This window comes from Leguminivora glycinivorella, chromosome 4, assembly GCF_023078275.1.
Source record: "Leguminivora glycinivorella isolate SPB_JAAS2020 chromosome 4, LegGlyc_1.1, whole genome shotgun sequence".
NCBI classification, from domain to species: domain Eukaryota; kingdom Metazoa; phylum Arthropoda; class Insecta; order Lepidoptera; family Tortricidae; genus Leguminivora; species Leguminivora glycinivorella.
Genome location: NC_062974.1, coordinates 9,652,121 through 9,671,739, shown reverse-complemented (window position 1 = coordinate 9,671,739; position 19,619 = coordinate 9,652,121). Strand labels below are relative to the sequence as shown.

General features: G+C 37.5%; 2 protein-coding genes across 4 annotated transcripts; both read right to left on the bottom strand.

Moving 5' to 3' along the window:
- Positions 1-290: 290 nt before the first annotated feature.
- Positions 291-12,712, bottom strand: LOC125225519 (mitochondrial enolase superfamily member 1-like). 3 transcript variants are annotated; one of them, XM_048129272.1, is made up of 9 exons: positions 12,572-12,712; positions 9,780-9,998; positions 9,025-9,147; positions 8,069-8,219; positions 4,809-4,966; positions 3,008-3,150; positions 1,990-2,153; positions 1,162-1,341; positions 291-848 (listed from the first exon to the last, which is right to left on the bottom strand). In XM_048129272.1, exons 1-9 carry the CDS (start codon positions 12,665-12,667, stop codon positions 712-714), a joined length of 1,371 nt encoding a protein of 456 aa, XP_047985229.1. In that variant the 5' UTR covers positions 12,668-12,712; the 3' UTR covers positions 291-711. The 3 variants fall into 3 exon arrangements, with proteins under 3 accessions (XP_047985229.1, XP_047985230.1, XP_047985231.1); XM_048129273.1 differs by lacking the exon at positions 12,572-12,712 and adding an exon at positions 10,276-10,294; XM_048129274.1 differs by lacking the exons at positions 9,780-9,998; positions 12,572-12,712 and adding an exon at positions 9,583-9,730 and having other exon boundaries at positions 292-848.
- A 2,058-nt stretch (positions 12,713-14,770) lies between these two features.
- On the bottom strand, positions 14,771-18,651 carry LOC125225478. Its single transcript, XM_048129221.1, has 4 exons — positions 18,134-18,651; positions 17,685-17,848; positions 16,653-16,790; positions 14,771-15,082 (listed from the first exon to the last, which is right to left on the bottom strand). The coding sequence occupies exons 1-4, from the start codon at positions 18,435-18,437 to the stop codon at positions 14,939-14,941; spliced, it is 750 nt and encodes a 249-aa protein (XP_047985178.1). The 5' UTR covers positions 18,438-18,651; the 3' UTR covers positions 14,771-14,938.
- Between the last annotated feature and the right edge of the window lie 968 nt (positions 18,652-19,619).

The window sequence follows — 19,619 nt, the reverse complement described above, 5'->3', positions numbered from 1 at the left end:
ATGTTTTTCGCACTAAAAAATTGGAAAAGGGTATTTTGATGCCTTAAAAATGTCCACCTGTAGTGTGAAATGGTGTGGAAAGGTAACAAGAAGCTCAAATTTAAAAACAGACGGCATTACATTCCACAAATAAGTCATATTTATAATTTATTCAGAGCCGGCATAGGTCAACTTACATTGGCCACTTACGCGTCAGTAGAGGGACAGTCATACTTCTGTCCCTTTTCATCTGGCGCGACTGCCCGCCGTCCTTGAAACGGCCAATCACAGCGCGCTTAACACATTCCCCGCCCGCTCCTCGCACCCCAAACAGTGGTGACTCGTATCGCGAACAAAATATACAAAATTGCTACTCTATAGGAGGTTCTCTGTGGGTATAACAGTCCCATCAGATCATAAAAGGGGTAAACAATGTACTTGTCGGCATTAAAGTAATCTACATCATCATAAGATACTACAGGACGCGGTAACCGAAGACAATATTTCCACAGTAAGCTCAAGAAGGCTTTTGTTGTGGGTAGCTGGGTAGTCAGGAACAAATATCTGCTTATCTCATAAATAAGGCCTCCCGGTAAGGACTATCGGCTTAGCATGGTCGCCGCCAACTAGGTTGTTAGTATTTATTTTGATTTGAGCATTTTAAGAAACTTGCGCCAACAATAGGTTGTGTTCCCGATTTCCAACCCTGTATCTATGTAAAAAATCTTCTTTCTAAGGGTTCACCAATTCAGCTTCGTCAGGAGGAGGGAACACTCCTTCTTTGATCATTTTCTTCCATTCGCTACCATTGGGGTATGCGAACTTTTCTAATGTTCCGTTTTTAAACTGAGTACTGTAGCCGGGCAGCTGAAACAAGGCATCAATATTTTACATATTTACATATTATATACAAAAATTACATATATCACACTCCAACAACTGAAGCGCGCTTTGCCATTTTTCGTATTACTATATCTGTGACAATCAAGCATATAACTCTCTTTATGGTAAGCAATAAGCATGAAGGTCTGCAACTCCAGAGGTGTTATTCGCAACCTCGAGAGGAACACACAGCTAGGGTCTGGTGTCATTTGGCTACGATGCGGTAGATTTACAGAGATACTTTTACAAGCTTTAACTTTGCTATGACCTTTGGCGGTTTACTTAGTTACAGTATACCTTTAGGAGCGAGGTATTTCCCGTCCTCAACGATGCAAGGGTCGACGAAATGTTCATGCTGTTGGTCGACGTATTCTATGAGGCGGCCCTCCATAGTGGTCGATAGACTCGCGAAGTCCCAATATTGGAGGTGTTGCACCATCTCACAGAGACCCACGCCGCCAGCGTGAGGGCATACTTTAACTGCAGACAAGAAAGAGGAAAAATTGACACGATGGACAGCCAAAAATGAACAGACGAATTTTATGCCAATCATATAGGAATAAGTAAGTTGTAACTCCATACCATCAGTAAATGCGAGTTATTTGTATAGCCATACTTAGTGACATGCGACAATCACGCGTCAATTGGCGTAAATTATCAGTACTGCTACTTGTCAATAGATATCGCGACGAACGAAGAGTCTAATGCTCACCAATTTTTAGCTAATATTACAATAGTATTAATCAGTATTCTGTTTTCAATTCCTTCTGCTTGTAATATAAGTTGTAAACTGTTCTAATATTAAATTGTTGGCCGACGAGACAGTGTTGCCACCTAGTATCGAGCAATGGTACTAATAATTCACGCTATTTGACGCGTGATTGTCGCTAGATGTCACTTAACTATGCCTATACAAATATCCAGTTAGACACTTTACAGTTACAACTTCCCTTACTTATTTCTCTATGATGCCAATGCAACAATTTGGACGACGGAAAATGGGATATACAATAATTTAATAACGGTTGATTACCTTCTATTTCAACAATAATAACGACACCACTATCATGAGGTTGTCGCTAGGTTCTAGTAGAAAGAAAAATACCGATTACTTATAGGTACACTTACCGCCTAATTTCTCCGCCATAAGATACACGGAAAGGATCTCATTGACTCCTCCGATGCGAGCCGAGTCGATCTGGCAGAACTGCATGCCGCCGCTCTGTAAGAACTGCTTGAACATCACGCGGTTGGCGCACATCTCGCCTGTCGCCACGCCAATACCGTAGGGCCTGTTACACAAAGTATTTGTCACACATTAATTACTAGATAAAAAATGGCGCACGGAGTTTTCCGGTACCTGGGCAAAGTTCACGAGCCCACCAGGAGGGTTCTTGGTTGTAAGTTCACCAAAAACGTCATCGAAGTTTTAAGAGAAATTATACACTTACAGAGACTTAAGAGTTTGATAATCAGGTACATGTAGTGTGAGGGCAACACCTCACACTCACTGCTCCACCTCACCCTATATATAAGTAGTGTAACCCGTAATTGTAGGCACAATAAACCTATATTCGATACAAGCGAGTTCTCCTTTAGTCCCCACATCACATACATAAAATGTTAAAGGTATAGCTTACATCTTGGTTGACTAGGTCTTAGATAGTTGGTGCGAACAGTATGCACGAAAATAGTCATACCATACGACTTCCAAATCCAACCGACTGCGCCAACAACGTACTCAGTTTACTAGCTTAATTTTAAAACATTTTGTTTATTTATGTACGCAATTAAGTAAGACAAACATTTTGAAGTGTATGCAAGGTCCCATGTTGCTGACTAAACAAAACCGCCCTTCGTAGGTCGCTGCTTCGTAGGTCGATCAGCTGCAAAGTGCATGGAGAAATTATGAATGAATTCATTGATAAATTCGCCATGCACTTTTGTAACTGATAGTACATGGATGTGGTTGTAGACAAAGCTAATATTAAGTACACAAGAGTCAGACTTTACTACTAGGCAAGGGTTATTTAAACGTCAATCTTCAACGAATTCATGACGTTTATTTACGTGCAAAGTCTGTCCTATAAAAAAATAGTAAACCTAGTGTTGTCTGACTCTACTACCAATATAATAGCTTACTTACTTCAAGGCCTCAGAGATAGTCGCGTGTCCGAGCACATCATCGGGTGACGTCGGCTCCTCGATCCACATCGGTTTGAGCGGAGCTAGCTTCTTCATCCATTCTATCGCCTCGTTCACGCTCCATGCCTGGTTCGCGTCTACCATCTGTAACCAATTATTGTGTATTTGCTAGGCTTGTGTAGTACATGTACTAATAGTACAAAAGACACGATTCCCTGTTCTGTACTAGATAGAATACTCCACGCGCAACGGAATGGGAGCGAAAGGAGCGTAGAGCCGAGAAGTGACAATGAGAGCAAAGCGATCCGTGTGATCCCACCGCAACCGAAATACATATAACCGACTGACTCGGACCGAGAGCGCGCGAAAACGGCCGATCAGCTCTCGGTTAGTACAAGCGAGCGTTACTGTACGCCATATGCACAATTTGTCTCTCTCTCTCTCTCTCTCTCGGTGTACTACTGTACTAAACGTCCTAAAAGAACGAACTAGTACACTTTGGAGGTCGTACTAGTTGGGAGCGATCTTTTCAGTGAACGAGCAGGCACAACTCTAGTATTTGTAATGACACCTTTAGTACGGGTTTTAGGGGCTCCGTAGTCAATTTGGTAGCCTTATAGTTTCTCCGTGTCAGCAGGTCTAAGATGGGCGGCTGTCTATCATTTGTCACCATGTCTGTCACTTTCTAACAAATATGTAAGTGCGAACGTGACCCATGATATGACAAGCGACAAATCACGACCATGAAACGGACACTGCTGTGTGTTTTTTAACCCCCGACGCAAAAACGACGGGGTGTTATAAGTTTGACGTGTCTGTCTGTCTGTTTGTCTGTCTGTCTGTCTGTCTGTCTGTCTGTCTGTGGCATCGTAGCTCCCGAAGGGATGAACCGATTTAGATTTAGTTTTTTTTTTGTCTGAAAGCTGAGTTAGTCGAGAGTGTTTGCCATGTTTCATGAAAATCGGTCTACTATGTCGCGGTAGGGGGTTATTTCAAAATTTTAATTTTGTGGTTAGATTATTCGAGGTTTTGCTTCGTGATCGCTAGTTAGAAAGTTGCAATTTGACATGGATATAAATAAATCCAAGCTTTTACAGGCCAGCCGTGGCGGGGTGTTCTAATAACCAGGTCCTTAGCTGCGTAAGCTGAAGATGCCAGTTCGATTCCCTCCGCTATTGGCAGACAATGCAGACATCACATCATCTACAGTGCGCAACAACTGTTTTAGTTATGTTTTTCGTCGTTGAAAACCCTCTACAAAGTACACAATAAATAAATGTCATATACAAAGAAAAAGTGACCAAGGCCCCCAACTGTTCCGAGCTGGAATCGAACCAGCGTACCTACTCCGTTAACCAGACGGATGCCTGTAAAACCACTCGGCCATCGGATCACGAAAGCAAGGGTCGAAATTTTCAAGTATATGACGCAATTACCGAAAGCTTATGGCCCCATAAAAATAATTTAATTTTCTATGAAAATAATTTAATATGAACTAAGATTCTATTAGATGTTCCGAAAAACCATTTTTTACGCCCGAGAAATTCAACCGATTCTGTTAATAAATATCGCTGAACATTTCCAAGTACTTCTCAGTTAAAACCAGGAACCGAATATTGTTGGATATGGGTGGATGGTAATTCTTCTTTAAATCCTGTTACCCTCTGTTGGGGTGTAGCGCTCGAATCATATTTCTTAATTTACTCCAGTCTTAGGCAGCTTGGGTAACTTCCTCCCACCCCATCCCTAACACCCTAAGCTCTTCACAGACCGACGCCAAGTCGATTTAGCATGGTACTTACCAAAACCTTATCCTTGCCAATATGTTTTCTCACGGTGCTGCAGCGCCGCCAATCGTCTTCGAAGTTCAGCCCCACCTTCACCTTGAAATGGGTGAAGCCTTGCTTGAGGTACTTGTTGCACAACTGCTCGAGAGTTGCGTCGCTGTAGCCTAGCCAACCTGCAATTGTAACCATTAGATAGTAAATCCATACTAATATTATAAACTAGCTTTTGCCCGCGGCTTCGCTCGCTTTAGAAAGAGACAAAAAGTAGCCTATGTCACTCTCCATCCCTTCAACTATCTCCACTTAAAAAAATCACTTCAATTCGTCGCTCCGTTTTGCCGTGAAAGACGGACAAACAAACAGACACACACTTTCCCATTTATAATATTAGTATGGATAGGAAAGTGTGTGTGTCTGTTTTTTTGCCCGTCTTTCACGGCAAAACGGAGCGATGACTGGACGTGATTTTTTAAGCGCAGATAGTTGAAGGGATGGAGAGTGACATAGGCTACTTTTTGCCTCTTTCTAACACCCCTCTTCCCTAAAATGGGGGATGAAAGTTTGTATGGAGCATTCCGCAATTTTCGAATTTAACGCGAGCAAACCCGCGGGCAAAGCTAGTATTCGAATAAAGGGTTTGTATGTATTTACGGGAGCGACTATCTTTTGTTCGTTTCTATAGCCGATAGCTCATCGGTTACTCGCTTTGGTGGAACCAGTGCCTAAATGGTTATAAAATCTGAACTGACATATTGGCTTACCGGATTTATAAATAGAAGTCATAAGAAGTCACATATTTATAAACTGTAGCGTGATGAGCAGACACAGAGAACCTTGAGCAGATAACACAATGTTTCAATCAATCAATCAATCAAAATATTTATTCGTAATAAACTTAAAAACTACACATTATGCATTAAGTATGACTAAAACTACAAATGTACATGGGATGGATAAGTTTATCACGAAATGGTCCCTGTTTACTGTAGATAAGGTTGACTGTATGTAAATTACGTAACAACTATCAGCCGTAGCCCGTAATCACTACATAGTATAAAACAAAGTCACTTTTTCTGTCCCTATGTCCCTATGTCCCTTTGTATGCTTAAATCTTTGAAACTACGCAACGGATTTTGATGCGGTTTTTTTTAATAGATAGAGTGATTCAAGAGGAAGGTTTATATGTATAATAACATCCATTAAATAGTGGAGAAGTACTGTTATTTTTGAGGTTTCTAATGTGATGTCGTAAATAATTACATGCGGGTAGATTATATTTATTTGTCTACCCCGAACATTTATATAAATTAATATCGGGTAGTTTTGTGTTGTTTACATCTCCGGTGACATTTTGCTGGGATGTCAGTCTTCCGCGACCACGGCCAGTGCAACCTGGCCGAAACGTTGGGAAAAAAGGTAAAAATAATGTTAATTAATCGCATTCGACCTGTATGTGACTTTAAATATGTGTACAAAGCGCGAGAACTTAGTGTTATCTTGATAAGGGATAGGGATAGCGATAGGGATAGCGATATCACTATCACTACATAGTATAAAACAAAGTCGCTTTCTCTGTCCCTATGTCCCTTTGTATGCTTAAATCTTTGAAACTACGCAACGGATTTTGATGCGGTTTTTTTTTAATAGATAGAGTTATTCAAGAGGAAGGTTTATATGTATAATAACATCCATTAAATAGTGGAGAAGTACTGTTATTTTTGAGGTTTCTAATGTGATGTCGTAAATAATTACATGCGGGTAGATTATATTTATTTGTCTACCCCGAACATTTATATAAATTAATATCGGGTAGTTTTGTGTTGTTTACATCTCCGGTGACATTTTGCTGGGACGTCAGTCTTCCGCGACCACGGCCAGTGCAACCTGGCCGAAACGTTGGGAAAAAAGGTAAAAATAATTTTAATTAATCGCTTTCGACCTGTATGTGACTTTAAATATGTGTACAAAGCGCGAGAACTTAGTGTTATCTTGATAAGGGATAGGGATAGCGATAGGGATAGCGATAGCCATAGCGTTAGCGATAGCGATAGGGATAGAGATAGGGATACGGATACGGATACGGAAACGGATACGGATACGGATAATATGGGTATCGTTAGAGGGATACGGATAACCGGTCGGCGGTCTCTTACAATCAAAGTGCTCTAAGACGATCGTTGTTTGCTTGCTTGAAGATTACGTTTGCGATAAGTATAAGCAAAATGTAAAAAATTGTAAGGGATAATAGAAAAAAGTACTTTTTACCCACCGATCATATAGTGTCGAAATACGGGCTATGTGGGATGTTTATAAAGGTTTCCCCAGCGTATATAGAATTACCTACGCTGTGGTCGATGTGTAATATTTCTACAATCATTTCAAGCAAAAGTATTATGTGCAATCGAAATAATCGCAGATAAATATACCAGAGAAACCTAAGGATCCAAATGAAAATCTTAATGAATACTTTTATTACGCGGGCAAAGCCGCGGGTAAAAGCTAGTATAATATAAACAATACACTTTTCTTATCATTTTCAATGCAAAACTCAGTAGGTACCTACAAAGTTGCATTGATTAGGTAAAAAACCTTAGGAAGATAAGTATTTTTCACAATGTCAAAAGATTTATTGAAATTCGTGAAACCGGTTTATTTCAATAGATTAAATAGATCAGTGCTGCGTAAAAACGGTGACGATGCTAAATCGGACTTAAGACGCTACAGGAGCGAAAATGTTAAAATTGAAAGGAGCCCCTCTTTCAATTTGGGAATTTCAGTTAAATATACTAGTGTTATTAACTAGATTTATCGAAAAAAAGTTGTCCATTCAGAACAACTCAGTTAAAATATATTGCGAAAAATTCTTTAAAATCGATGTTCCGTTCTCGACTGTTTTCTCCTTCAAAACTTAATCAATCGTAACGAAATTTGAGGATCTGAATAACAATGAAGTAATCTGTGTCGGACCGTTTAGTTTTTATGGCTAATTATTACCAATTTTGATTACTACGCCTTTTTTTGCGCCATAACTAATAAGGCCGTTTTTGGAAATTTTTGATGGGCTCTAGCGACTTTAAAAATAAGAATATCAAAAAAATCAAAACGGTCAGACACAGATAAAAATAATAATAATCTGTGTTGAAAAAATCATTGCTCTATTCTCAAAAACCAGGGAGGAATTAGTCGAGAGCGTTTGTATGGAGAATTGACCCCTCCTGTATCGTCTTAACTAAATGTTCTGAGTTGCCTAGATATTATTTTTGCCATTTCTTTACCTGCTTGGGTAGTGTAGGCAGGATATCCGTTCTCTTCTAGCTGCTTGATTCTCTCTTTCTGTCCCGCTTTCCTGGACTTCAGCAGCTGTATGGCTTCTTCCTTAGTGATCACGTCAGTAATGTAACGGAAGTCTATGGTCGATACGAGATCCTACAACAAAATAAACTTGGTAAGCTTTTTTTCCTGCTAAGTACTATGTAACATATTAACTGTGAATACTTAACACAACTAAGATATTCGAAGTGATACTAAGTGTAGGTACCTATGGCTTACTTATAACGTCCAGTTGCCTGTGGCCCATTTATCAAAGCTATAAATTACAAGCGGAAGCATCTTTTCACCTTGTCATATTAGACAGCGTACTGGATACCATATGTAATTTCGTCACTACTTTAAAAAAAACTTGTATCTTCGTCTGTCAATGAAAAGAAAATTGTAGTAAGTATGTATGAAATGCATATAGACTTACTGCGTTTTAACTTTGAGGAACAGCGTGAGATACGTGATTTTTTAAAAGTAGTGACGATTTGTAACCTGAATCTTTGAGGAACGGGCTACTGTTGGCAGGCAGTTATCAATATAGGAACTTCGAAAAGAGCTTTCACCTCGCCCAAATTCTACGTACTCAAAGACTGGTGTGTACAGTGAGCTGCGAATTTGCATGGAGAAATTATGAATGAATTAATTGATAGTCGCCATGAACTTTTGCAGCCTACTGTACATAACTGGCCCTAGGGAGAGATATAGATGTAGGTATTAACTTGTCCCAGCAATAAATCAATATACCTATGTTATTATCATGTCGTATGGCTTTATTCCTGTTAAAAATAAGTTTACATGTAGACAAAGTTACAAATTACAATTTAATTTAAGTAGCCAGTCCTTTGCTTCCGGAGTGATTGCCAACAGGTCCTGCATATTGTGTTCATTTTATTTCATAAACTAGATCACTTACCTCGGGTTCCATGTCCGTCAGGAGCCTCCACAGAGGCTTCTTTTCCAGTCTCGCCCATAAATCCCACAGGGAATTCAAAATGGCTGCCGCCGCTAAATGTGCAACGCCTTTTTCGGGACCAATCTGGAAAAATAAAATACATATAGTATCAAACGATTCTTCATAGTCATAGATTTACTTTTTTTAGTTGCGTCGACTATACACTGACCAAAGAAGATAGCACAGATTGCAGGTAATTCAGCGGCATTTCTCTGGACAGTTAATAAATGTTAGGACTGATGAAGCTCTATCACAGAGCGGACAGTCCACTTAATATACATATTATTAGTACCCAACACAATAGCCTGTTGTCACAGTTCTACGTACCCATCTCATCTGCGAATCATTGATGAGCGTTCGCCAGAATCCAGCAAAGTCCGCGCAGATGTCAACTGCATTTTTACCTAGTAGCAACTGCTTCATAAAGCGTATAGTGAGCAGAGCACTATGATCTCCGTCCCGCGGAAGTTGCAAGCACCCACTCCACATAGCACATTAGATTATCACAGTTCTACGTACCCATCTCATCTGCGAATCATTAGTGAGAGTTCGCCAGAATCCCGCGAAATCCGCAAAGATATCAACCGCATTTTTCCCCAGTAGGAATCGCTACATAGAGCGGCTTGTAAGCACAAAGATCTCCGTCCCGCGGAATTTGCAAGCACCGACTCTACATAATATTTAGTAGCACAATAGGCTGTCACAGTTCTACGTACCCATCTCATCTGTGAATCATTAGTGAGAGTTCGCCAGAATCCCGCAAAATCCGCAAAGATATCAACCGCATTTTTCCCCAGTAGGAATCGCTTCATAGAGCGGATTGTGAGCACAATGATCTCCGTTCCGCGACCGCATGTGAACGTGAGTCCGAAGCCTTGACTTCCATTCTCGGTGGTCATTGTCACGTAAGCGCAGGAATAGTTTGGATCTGTGTGCTGAAAAAAAAACGAGTAACGTGTTTTTAGAGGTAAAAAATTAGAACGCGAGGATATCAGAAGTACTTACGACTACTAGCGGATAAATAAATAAATGAATAAATATTATAGGACAATCTTACACAGATTGACTGAGTCCCACGGTAAGCTCACGAAGGCTTGTGTTGTGGGTACTCAGACAACGTTATATATAATATACAAATACTTATATACATAGAAAACATCCATGACTCAGGAACAATTACCTGTGCTCATCACACAAATAAAATGCCCTTACCGGGATTCGAACCGGGACCGCGGCTCAGCAGGCAGGGTCACTATCCGCTAGGCCAGACCGGTCGTCAAACTAGTACAGTGAGCTGCAAAACTACATGGGGAATTATGAACGAATTCATTGATAAATTCACCATACACTTTTGCAGTTCACTGTATTACCTAGATGGAAAATGTCTGCTACTGATTATCTAACTACCGAGGCCATTTTATACAGATGTAGTGCGAAAAGGGTTTCCTTCGTATTTTTTCGGAAACGTTTGTATTTGTCACGTTAGATCAGTCAATGTCAATACATCTAGTGCTGAGACTGCTGAGACTGACTGAAATAGCATGACACGTTCGTACGCTTACACAGGTAGGTAGTCAAACATGCAACCGTAATAGGTATCTTTGACTAATGTTTCAATGGCTACAAGATAATAGGATACTAATATTTCACAGCCTTGCAAAATTGTCACGTCTTTTGCTAAATTAAATAGGTAAGTAGCGCAATAGTTATTTGTTATACAAGGGGGCAAAGTTGTATTTTAACACACGAGAAGTAAAATACATTTGCACCCGAGTGTAACACAAAACTTTTCCCCTCACTATAGCGAGGAAACTACAACGCAAAAAATGCGTTTATCACTGCTTCCAGTAGTTCCACAGGTGGTAAATCATCTTTATTACTAGATTCACCTACTTTTATCAATTTTAAAGCAGTTAATTTGACTTTACTCAAGGTCAAATTACTTTACCCACTAGTGGATAAAATGCGTTTTTACCCGCTGGTATTAAAGGACAAAACACGTGTTTCCGAGCTAGTGAGGGGAAAAATAAAATATTAACTACTAGTGATATTATTTACTAATAATCGCTTCTGAAACTCATATTCCATGCGTTACGAATAATGATTACAATACAGAAAAACAGATAAAAGAAAAGATAACTACATAAAACATTCCAAATGGGATAGGAACATAACATCTCATCAAGTTATCACCATCGGAATCGGGGCAATGAGGTCAACATTACGAACACAATTTACTCAGCCGGTAAACAAGTTGTTTTAATATACATATAGTTCCCAATATTTGGAATACTGGCTATAGATTCAGGAAATAAGGACACCTAGGTAGGTGTCCTAGGTAGCATATAATTCATATGAAATTGGGCGTAGAGTAGCTATAATTATTTAGGATAACAAACAATCCCAAAGTACCTACATAAGCAAGTAATAGTTTTACTAACTTTTAAGTTAGTACCTAACATTGCTAAACTTGTTGCACTGCTTTGTCACATCTGTTATTTACAATTATATTTATTTATTTAATCTTTATTGCACAAAGAAAATCTTGCAGTACAAAAGGCGGACTTAATGCTTTAAGGCATTCTCTACCAGTCAACCTCAAGTATATTACCTATTTTTTACTTATAACCGACTGGTGACTTCCTCGGGCAACGTATCAGCACACCTCGGACACTGGCGATCAAATATATGAAAGAGGCGCGTTCCTAGCACACAGTCTTAGCTCGTGTAGGTGAACGCGTACTATGCTTGTATGAGTGAAATATTACAGGTCGACTGTTCGCGTTTTTGACAGGCGGTAACTGTGAGGTAACCGAGAGGGGGTGGGCGGCACTTTCAGCGGGGAGCGGCAGTGGCCATACTGTACGATAGTACTCTTTATTATACTATGGTATCAGCAAGGCCCATATAATACGGGACAGACAAAGCCCATACAAAAAAGCGTACCCCTGAAATGTATGAGCCTTTTTAGGATTAAAACTAGATGGCGCTGTTTCGCAGCCTGGAAGTGGCCAAAATCATATTTTCTCCAAATATTTTCGCGTGTTTTTGTTTTTTATAAGAACAAATGGCATGCTTCTTTATTTTAATATCAGGTTATCACGTCAATACACATTTTGAATAAAATACATTTGTTAGCATCATCAGTGTAGTTATGATAGTTAGTTAATAGATGGCGCTAAAAAATGGAGGTACGATTCTTAGTATGAAGATTGTAAATCCTATATAAATAATCCGTAAATAAACGATATATTTTTTACATAGTTTCTGCATGTAATGAAACATTGTATGAAAAGGTACATCCATTACTGATATTATAAATGGGAAAGTGTGTGTGTGTCTGTTTGTTTGTCCGTCTTTCACGGCAAAACGAAGCGACGAATTGACGTGATTTTTAAGTGGAGATAGTTAAAGGGATGGAGAGTGACATAGGATACTTTTTGTCTCTTTCTATCGCGAGCGAAGCCGCGTGCAAAAGCTAGTACGTATATAAACAAAATTGACTTACCAAAGCGTCAGACCCATGACCCCCCAAAGACGTCGGGAACCTTACATCCTTCACATCCACACTCACGATCTTCAGACCCTTCTTATTGAGCGTCATGTCTCTGCCACCGGTCGCCGACGACTGATTATGTTAGTACATTGAGCGACATATTACTGTTATCACTGTCACTGTAATGAGATAGGTAGTTAAGTTAGTGATAAACATACCGGTTAAAAATGTAACCCTCTTTTTGCGTAGCCGTAATCGGGTAAAAAGAAAAAAGAAAGAAAAACATGGTTTTGTGCTCAAGTTTAAAAACGTAGTATTCATCGAAGTTCGAACTTATATTTTTTAACTTGAGTTTAAGTATGATACTATTTTTATTACCATATTTTGATTAAATTGAACAGATGTCAGGTATCCAAACAAAACTAACGTAAGGTGCACAGAAAAAAAAAAACAGAATAATAATTAAATATAACATTTTATTGTATAAAATATGTGATGTTTGTCAACAATTTAGATATTTAATTTTATCCATGGTCCCGCATAAAAGTTAAAAATACCAAAAGTAGAGCATAAAAATATTTTTATGAAATTACAATTTTACCCTTAATGACTAGAGTCATGTTACAATAACAATGTCCATTTTTTTAAATAATTGGCTATGATTTATAGTAATATAATGATAAACTATTCAATTTGGATTTAACACTTTGTCACAATTACCCTTTGTCATAGGTACCTAATCTCAGAATCATGATTAAATCATCGTTACAAATATGTACATAAAATACTAGATTGTAATCATACTCAAAAATTCATTAGCAAAAATCACAGAAAGCTCTTATCAAAGTAAATAAACATATATTTCCAGTAGAAAATGACACTTAACAATGTGTCTCACTCAATTAAAACTACAATAAGGCTAGCTACAATGAACAATTGAACATATTGGAATGTAGGTCTTATTACAGTCACCGGCATAAATAAGTGATGATTTCTGTACCTTGTCATATTAACGTCTTGTTTAAAATGTCATACGAAATTGTCAAACAATTAAAAGCGACAAGGTACAGAAATCATCACTTATTTATGCCGGTGACTGTACCTAGTTCTTGTAGAGTTGTTAGTTGTGATATGATACGTATCTTTAGGGTTTACTCAATAATGAGTAAACAGAAGTAATTACTAATTACCTACTTAGAAAAACGGAAATATTTTTTGACACAAAAACAAAATTTCGTTTTTTACTAGAGATGGGCCGAATATTCGGTACATATTCGGTATTCGGCATATTCGGCAAGTTTTTCAATGTTCGTTATTCGGCCGAATAGTTCGGTTACATTGCCGAATATTTACCGAATAAACAAAGTAAATAAATAGCGTAAGTTGTTTCGTAATTCATCGAATAATGACATCCTTTTTCAGCATTCTAAGGAACCACCAAAGGGAGTTAAAAATGCGTTATAATATAAGTATCTAAAATTTTCTTCTGCACTAAATTATATTATATAGGAATATTAATATTAGTACCCATTACCAATCATTGAAAAGTGTTTACCTCTAAGCCACGATTTAAAATATGGCGGGACCGAATATTCGGCCGAATGATCGGTTCGGTAACAGCTGAACCGAATGTTCGTATTCGGCAAAGTCCGTATTCGGCCCATCTCTTTTTTAATTACATAGGTACGTTAATTTTATATGCCATTGATCTAACTAGAAAATACAAAATATGCAACTAAACCAATTCTACGTTGCGTACAAAACCAACTAGTCCAACTACTGAAACTACATGCATCATTTACAGTATGTACAGTGATAGGTAGTCAGTGCATGTACAGTCGAAGGTATACAGAAATCGACAGAGTAAATATGTCAACATGGAACTTCTTGGTCAAATAAACATTGAAAAGAGTTAAACAATAAATGTATAAAACATGTCTACTAATTGAGAACAACCTTATTTCTTTCAGCTAAATAAAAAAATACTCTGATTCTGATCTCATTAAAAGAAAATCAGAAAACAGTATACTCTATCAATTCTGAATACTGTTTACTAATACTAGTTATTTCTCAAGCACTAACGTACTAATGAAATTAAATATTATAGGACATTCTTACACAGATCGAGTCCCACGGTAAGCTCAAGAAGGCTTGTGTTGCAGGTACTCAGACAACGATATATATAATATACAAATACTTATATACATAGAAAACATCCATGACTCAGGAACAAATATCTGTGCTCATCACACAAATAAATGCCCTTACTGAGGTTCGAACCCGGGACCGCAGCGTAGCAGGCAGGGTCACTACGCGCTAGGCCAGACCGGTCGCCAAATCTAAAGTAATCTCCTAAAGGCACTAACTACAGAAGAATCGTTACTTGTTTTTATTCTTGTTGTACACGATAGCGAGTTGTTTCACAAGAGCCCGATCTCCGTGCTCCCAGATCTTCTTGGTTAAGCCTCCGAGTGTGCCGTCATCGTCGTTATTGGTCCAATCCAGCAACAGTTTGTAACGCGCCTAAACAGAAATACAAACATTAAAGTGCGTTGAACCACTTTATTCAGTTTCCAACTACTAAGATGTGTTTTTAATTTTTAGTCATTATTTGTTTAAAATTTGAACTTGCTTGATATTAAAAGATTTTGTTTATTTTTGTATGAATCTGCTCCTTTGTCGGTTAAAATCGATTGTTACTCTCTGTTGTTACTAACGTATGAAATTGACGCAGAGAACCAATATTTTGCACTATGGGTTGTTGTTGTTTTGACAACAGTAAATGTTACAAAATCATATTTATAATCATATTAAAGAGAAATAAGTAAACATGTATTGCTAACAAAATATGTATGAAAAAATAGTATAATACATAACGCGCGATATTCGTAGGCGACATCTAGCGTCAAGTAGTGGATTTATGAGTAAGCTACTTGACACTAATTGTAATGAGTATCAAAGCTGGATGGCTAGTTTTTTTATTTCTGTTACGGATTTGAAGAGTAACATAATTATTGCAGGTGACTATACTAGGTGTTATTAGAAATATACTAAATGAAGTAGGTATATTAAAGTCTCATAGGGGTCGTTAGGACTATGATTATACCAATGATATTCACTTATGTAATGATTACATAAGTGTATTTAGCTCACGTGAATTCAAAACACAAGGCGACACTATCTAATGATGTTTAGTTAAACAAACAACTTTAGTGTGAACTAAATAAGGTTGATATTTCAAGTTTTCTCACAGCGATGGTAGAAATACTCAAGAGAGCCACTTTATGTGACATTAAGATTCCAAATCAAAAGAAGTTTTTTAGGGTTCCGTAGTCAACTAGGAACCCTTATAGTTTCGCCATGTCTGTCTGTCCGTCCGTCCGTCCGTCCGTCCGTCCGCGGATAATCTCAGTAACCGTTAGCACTAGAAAGCTGAAATTTGGTACCAATATGTATATCAATCACGCCGACAAAGTGCAAAAATAAAAAATGGAAAAAAATGTTTTATTAGGGTACCCCCCCTACATGTAAAGTGGGGCATGAATTTTTTTTTCATTCCAACCCTAACGTGTGATATATTGTTGGATAGGTATTTAAAAACGAATAAGGGTTTGCTAAGATCGTTTTTTGATAATATTTATATTTTCGGAAATAATCGCTCATAAAGGAAAAAAAAGTGCGTCCCCCCCCCTCTAACTTTTGAACCATATGTTTAAAAAATATGAAAAAAATCACAAAAGTAGAACTTTATAAAGACTTTCTAGGAAAATTGTTTTGAACTTGATAGGTTCAGTAGTTTTTGAGAAAAATACGGAAAACTACGGAACCCTACACTGAGCGTGGCCCGACACGCTCTTGGCCGGTTTTTTAAAGTAATCAAATGTACCGTTATCTGGGTAAAGGGACCTTATTGTCGGCGGCGCTTACGTCCCGCGGCATCGTATTTGTATACGAACATCGCTCATAACGCCGTAAGCGCCATCGACAATAAGGTCTCTTTACCCGGATAACGTCACAAATATCTTCTTTTGATTAAAACTTGATTTTAAATAGAAGTAAATATCAAAAAAATATGTTAATTTGTGTTAGGTACCTCTGTGACTCCATAATCTCGTGTGTTGATCTCCATAGTCTCAATTTTCCCTCTTAGGAATCCCAGCGATATGAACAGACCATACCAATTCTTTCCCAGATTGCCCGATATCTGGTCTAAGTACTCATGTTGTATGGGCTGTAAATAAATGGTTAATATGAAAACTAAACTAAACAAACCATGATTTTATATTCATATAGAATTACATTACATATTTGTAACCCAAAATATTGCAAAGCAAGATTAAGTTAGATAAGTCACAGTATATTTTTATTTTATGATAGGCTAGAGAAATTCCAGGAATAATAGGTTTAATTATTGTTAATTTGCTAATAATTGCATTTATTAATTGATAAATGATGCATTTAATTAAGACTTCTGATATTATATTGTAATTATAGGATTTATAGGTCTTTAAACAAATAACTACTATTCTTTTAATTAAAGAAAAAATACTTAGAAATTAATTAATGATTTCAGAATCATAGGAACTGCAGAATAAAACATTATTTGTTTACAAAAATCTAAAAGTCTGCATGATGCATTCAGCAATCACAAATTACAGCCAGAATAAAGATAAAATATTTTAATAAGAAAGTAGAACCCATGCCTATTCCTAGGATTACTTTACAAGCAGATCTCAGACTGCCATGAGAGACTGTATTGTATAAGCCAGAATAATGCAAGAAAGATGAATATAAATATCCTTATCTTGAAATGATTGCACAATAATTAATGTTACATACATACATACATACAATCACGCCTGTATCCCATAAAGGGGTAGCTTCAGGGCCACTCTTGGCAAATAAGGGGTTAAAAGAAAACGAAACTGTGGCATTGCAGTGACAGGTTGCCAGCCTCTCGCCTACACCACAATTTAACCCATATCCCATAGTCGCCTTCTACGACACCCACGAGAAGAAAGGGGGTGGTGAAATTCTTAACCCGTCACCACACAGTTTAAATCCACCACACAGTATATAATTAGTGTTAAAATCGAAAAATATAAATCAATTAGGTTTTACTCACTTTTTGCTTAGACTCCATGAGTAAAGTGATAAGATTACACTTCTCCACATCCTCCTCATCGGGATCAATGTTCTTTTTGGAAGGACCCTTCGCCGAGCCCATATAGTAGTCGTCTCCCCAACGGACATCTTTGGAATTCACTATGTTTATCACATTACCAGTTGCTGAAATATAAATGAAATTATTATTAAAATTGCAATTTTCTTCAAACTTTACCTAATATTATGTGGTCAAGAAAATGTTGTCATTGAAACTTCAGGGATTCCCTGGGACAGTATTTATACAATATGGCTCACATCTCAGCGTAGCTTTTAAAGTGTATTATTATTATGTAAAGGCCCTTATTCCCGGACAACAAATGACATTTGACAAGGCACCAACATTTCACAATCCTTTGTTTTGCTCCTTCCTTCATACTATACTGAATCAGTACATTACTCATTACCAACCTTGTGTATTTACTGTGCAGTCACTTTTCCTTTTCTCCTGCTTATGGGGTTTCGCTTCTTTAGTTTCTTCTTTCGGGAAGTCTTTCTTCTGTTTTGATTTCTTATTTTTCTCTTTCTTCAAATCATCGTCCGGTTCCTCAATAACAATAACTTCAGGTTCTTCCTCATTATTGGGGTCATGGTTTTCGTTGTTTTGTTCTGGAGGCGTATATTGCTCTGCAGGCCGGTTCCTCGGGGGCCGCGGTACGGCATCAGTTTTTAGGTTCAAGAAAAAATCCTTGAATTTAGCACTCAAACTATTCATTATCAAAACCTGACCTTCTCACACAAAGAAACTGTGGCAAATAAAGTTTGTTTTCCAATTGAGGTAGGATTGTTCAACATAAATAACACATGAGACTACAGATTGTATTTTTAAAAACAAATTCCAATAAATATTGGATTTTAAATATAATTTTCACACTTCGAAAATGCTTCGAAACTTTATTTGTTATCAAAGAACACACTCGGTCTGACGTATAGAACTTTAAGTTGCCATATCAAAATCTCCAAATTTCACGACTCGTTGACAAATAATCACTTCTACATGTAAAAAAGATGGAACAACATTCCACAGTTAAGTCAAATTAATTATTTTGTTGAATATTGTTTATTGTCCGCGGAGTTCATTTATACTGGTCAATATGGTTGTGCTGAGCGGCGCCGAGGCGCGTCCATCCCTCTTTACCGAGTTAACAATGTGATATGCTATCCCTTTCACGTAAACGACTAGGCATGGGGCCATGTTAGTTTATGTCTGTTGCGGGAACTTCGTACTGCCGTTCGTACCATGTGCTACCATTTTATGAAATATAAAAGAAAGCAGATTTTTAATAGTGAATAATTATCTAGAATCTGTAGAGTCTGTAGTGGTATTTAGTTCATTGATTAGTTTAGAATATTTAGTTGGTTATTTAACTTAGTAAACGTAAGTAAAAATGCACAGTTTAGTTATTAGTTACTAGAATGATTTTTATTGAGATGCTATCACAATTATCATCCTCCTTGCGTTATCCCGGCATCGGCATTCGCCACGGCTCCTGTGCAAATAATACTAAACATTCGAACTGCAAAGATTAGAAAATTCCACGAAATCTAAATAAAAATATAATTATTTCTTTTTAATGTCACTGTACTAAGGATTTTTAGGTAAAATTAATGAGACAAAGAATTAAATGTTGGCAAAGTTAACTAGAAATTAGAGGTTTACAGCAGAGAGCACTGGCAACATTAACAACTGTCATTTTAGAAAATAAATGATTTTTAGTCAATTGTTTATCTTATCTTATCAGTTGTTTTTTACGCATTATTTTTAATTCTAACTCAATAATAATTACTTAAAAAAAACACTACTTTTATTTTTATTTCCGTTATTACAATATCACATTACGTGTTTATGACATCACTGGACTAGGGGAATTCCCTCTGTAGCTTGTAGTAAGCTGTT

Excerpts from the sequence above, each read along its gene's own strand:
- LOC125225519 (XM_048129272.1), bottom strand. The coding sequence starts at position 12,667 with ATGACGCTCAATAAGAAGGGTCTGAAGATCGTGAGTGTGGATGTGAAG. Across the intron at positions 9,999-12,571 it reads GTCATGGGTCTGACGCTTTG|CACACAGATCCAAACTATTC; the intron begins GTAAGTCAATTT and ends TTTTTTTTTCAG. Across the intron at positions 3,151-4,808 it reads TTGGCAAGGATAAGGTTTTG|ATGGTAGACGCGAACCAGGC; the intron begins GTAAGTACCATG and ends AATTGGTTACAG.
- LOC125225478 (XM_048129221.1), bottom strand. The coding sequence starts at position 18,437 with ATGAATAGTTTGAGTGCTAAATTCAAGGATTTTTTCTTGAACCTAAAA. Across the intron at positions 17,849-18,133 it reads CTGCACAGTAAATACACAAG|CAACTGGTAATGTGATAAAC; the intron begins GTTGGTAATGAG and ends TTTATATTTCAG. Across the intron at positions 15,083-16,652 it reads GAGATTATGGAGTCACAGAG|GCGCGTTACAAACTGTTGCT; the intron begins GTACCTAACACA and ends ATTTCTGTTTAG.